A 3,493-nucleotide genomic window follows, 5' to 3' on the forward strand; every position below is an offset into this window, starting at 1 on the left:
CACGTGCTACAGAGACAGTCATATATATTTCTTGTGATTGTAACAAGAACCTGACGGACCTTACACCAAGAAACCACGTGCTACAGAGACAGTCATATATATTTCTTGTGATTGTAACAAGAAACTGACGGACCTTACGCCAGGAAACCACGTGCTACCGAGACAGTCATATCTTTCTTACATTTGTAACAAGAACCTGACGGACCTTACACCAGGAAACCAAGTGCTACGGAGACACTCATATATATTTCTTGTGATTGTAACAGGAACCTGATGGGCCTGCCTGTTGAAACATATTAATGGAGTCAAACCACCAAAATAGTCATTTTAGAAAAGCCCCCCCCCCCCAATTCATATCTGACTAAAAATGTTTCACAGACACTGCCTTTTGGGCCCCTTCCGAGCTTGAGTGGGGCGACCGCCCGGTCGCCCTACAAAACACTTAGAGTGACTCCCGTAATTAGTCCTGGTAGGTACAAGTCATATCTATCATCTGATATCATGGTCCATTTTAGGCCCTCGTTGATACCCATCCTTCAGCAAAGTAATGTTGCCATCATATCCATTCAATAAACTAATGTGAATCATAATAACTTTGGGTAATACTGGTAACTAGAAAATAAGCTTGAAACATTTTGTTTAACCCTCTTTTTAGCCGCGGCTGAAAGGCTCATAGAATGGCTCCGAGTTTTGTTTCTGTTTTATTAAAGTACAAACGTTTAGCTCATAGCTCCGTCATCTCTTGAGCGATTTGAGATCTAATTACAGTTTTGGACTCAGGAGGTCAAACCCTTTCGATTGATGCATTTGACCACGCTCGTCTCACGCTATTTATATCTTTGTCACTTAATCGTCTTGTCCGCCTTCTGTATTCTCGACGTTCTGTATTGCACGTGACGTTCGATATTCTCAAAATCAATGAATTATTAACAAAACTTCCTACAAACAAAAACTAATCAATAATAAAACACGCACTCACAAAACTAAATTAATCAATAATAGCTGAACGAAATGGTCTTTTATATCATGACACGTAGGTATTACTTACAAGCAAATCATTCATCTCCGTGTCCCAACCTTCGTCATCATCATAGGACTTGGCGTCAACGCCTGATTGGATAAGTTCATCAACTTCGTGTGACGTGGAAGCAGTAGGACTTCTGAAATACAGTAATTCCAGATTCAGTGATTAATTCATGGATACATAGATGGATGACCCATTGATCTCTGATTATGATGCAAAAATTACAATAAGAAATAAAACCATGGACTGAAATAAATTCACTCTGTATTAATTTGAATAACAAACAAAACAGATTTATTAATTAATATACTTATTATTTAAATTTTACAGGTGATATTGTAAACATAACAGAAATAATTGTTAAATATAATTCCTTATTATTTAGATATGACTGATATTTCGGTAACCTAAAAAGGCAAAGACACAAATGATCAGATCTTACCTAGAATAGCCGAGAGATGACATCTCCGACCGTTTTGCACTAATTCCACGACAAATTGGAGCAAATACAAATCTTCTAGAGATCATAATAATAATAATAATTGTGCATTAGTCTAGACTGATAGCTAAGAATTTTCAAATAACATTTAGTAAACAGAATTTTCTACATAGATGATAACCTAATAAGAGAAATCACTAAAGACTTGCAGTAGCACCTGCCGACAAAAATGAAGACTCGCTTATTTTATGGAGTTTTAAATTTATTTATATGTCAGATTAAAACGTCTGCCTATCATTTTTTTAACTTTTATGAAACATTGAATTTTTAATTATAGCATGCTAAAACAAATGTGAATGAATTAACCCAGATTTTCTTGAAATTAACTAAAAATGCTTCTGTTCATACTGGACACAGCAGTTTACATACATTAAAATACAGCTGGGCAAGTAAAGCAGTTGATTAATTAAAGTAAAACAATTCGGCTAACAAGTAGTTGGTTAAAATGAAACAACTTGACTAATAAGTAGATGGTTAAGGTAAAAAAAACTTGGCTAAATAAGTAGAAGGTTACAGTGAAACAACTTGGCTGATAAATAGATGGTTACAGTGAAACAACTTGGCTAATAAGTAGATGGTTAAAGTAAAAAATTTGGCTAATAAGTAGATGGTTAAAGTGAAACAACTTGGCTAATAAGTAGATAGTTAAAGTAAAACAACCACTCACATAGATTTAGACTCCCTTCCCTTGGATTTTGACCCCACTTCCCTTGGATTTAGACTCCACTACATTTGAGTTTAGACTTCTTCCCGTGGATTTAGACCAAAATGCCCTTAGATTTAAACTCCACTGCCATTGGATTTAGAACCCGCTGCCCTCGGATTTAGACTTCACTACCCTTGTATTTAGACCCTAATGCCCTTGGATTTAGACTCCACTGCCGATGGATTTAGACCCCAATGCCCTTGGATTTAGACTTCACTACCTTGGGTTTAAACCCCACTACCCTTGAATTTAGACCCCACTGCCCTTGCACTTAGACTTCACTGCCCTTGGGTTTATACTATCTTCCCTTGGATTTAGACCCCACATCTCTTGCATTTAGCCTCCACTACCGTTGGATTTAGATTCGCTTCCCTTAGATTTAGCGTTCACTGCCCTTACATTTAGACCATCCTGCCCTTGGATTTAGACTTCACTGCTCTTGTGTTTATACTACCTTCCCTTGGATTTAGATCCCAACTGTGCTCTAAAATTATCAATAATTGAGGGTATGTGTCTCCAACAATCGCCTGTTTCTGTGTAGTCACAAGGACTAAATTTTATTTGTTGACCAGACTCTTGACACAGATTCTTACCGACAATCCAAAGCATTGGTAGCCAAAGCTGTCGCCATCACAAGATAGAAAACCAGAACGATGACACGAGAAACTGTCCTCATAGTTGACTCGGTTTGAACAATCTACATAAAATATAAAAGTCATTATTTTTGGTGTGAATGTAAAGAATCTTAAATTATTAGGTCGTCAATTCTTATTGTTGGTGCTTTTCCATCTTACAATCAGGTTGTTAATGCCCTGATTAAAGAAATCACTTGGCTTTGAAGCAAAAACATATCGATGTCCTCTTTAACACCTTACACATTTGCTTACGTTTTCCCATTAAGATGGTGTTGCAGCGAGCGAAAAAGATGGTAATCTGATGATGTCATATCTGGAGAATATGGTGTGTGGGGGAGAACCTCCCAACCCAAATCCATAATCTTGTGTTGCGTCAAATGTGTCACATGTGGACGTGCATTGTCGTGGAGAAGAAGAACACTTTTTCGATTGACGAGAGAAGTGCGTTTCTGAAGAAGGACTTGATTTAAACGTTCCAGTTGCTGACTATAGATCTCTGCATTGACAGTTAACTGTGAATTGAGGAGTTGGAAATGAATTACTCCTTTGTTGTCCCACCAAATGCAAAGCATCACTTTCTGCGGATGGAGTCCAGGTTTTCGGGTCGGAAGTAGTTTTTGTCTAGGACT

The 3,493-nt window shown here is 37.4% G+C and overlaps 1 protein-coding gene across 1 annotated transcript in view; it reads right to left on the reverse strand.

The window, feature by feature from the left end:
• LOC111089837 overlaps window positions 1-2,936 on the reverse strand; it is a 3,905-nt gene extending 969 nt beyond the window's left edge. The window contains exons 1-3 of the mRNA XM_022402996.1: window positions 2,823-2,936; window positions 1,467-1,541; window positions 1,049-1,160 (exon numbers count right to left, since the gene is read on the reverse strand). Of these exons, the coding sequence (XP_022258704.1) occupies window positions 1,049-1,160; window positions 1,467-1,541; window positions 2,823-2,905 (270 nt within the window). The 5' untranslated portion in view covers window positions 2,906-2,936. The remainder of the gene's footprint in view (window positions 1-1,048; window positions 1,161-1,466; window positions 1,542-2,822) is intronic.
• Window positions 2,937-3,493: the final 557 nt, after the last annotated feature.

Source organism: Limulus polyphemus, unplaced genomic scaffold, assembly GCF_000517525.1.
Source record: "Limulus polyphemus unplaced genomic scaffold, Limulus_polyphemus-2.1.2 Scaffold7544, whole genome shotgun sequence".
NCBI classification, from domain to species: Eukaryota; Metazoa; Arthropoda; class Merostomata; order Xiphosura; family Limulidae; genus Limulus; species Limulus polyphemus.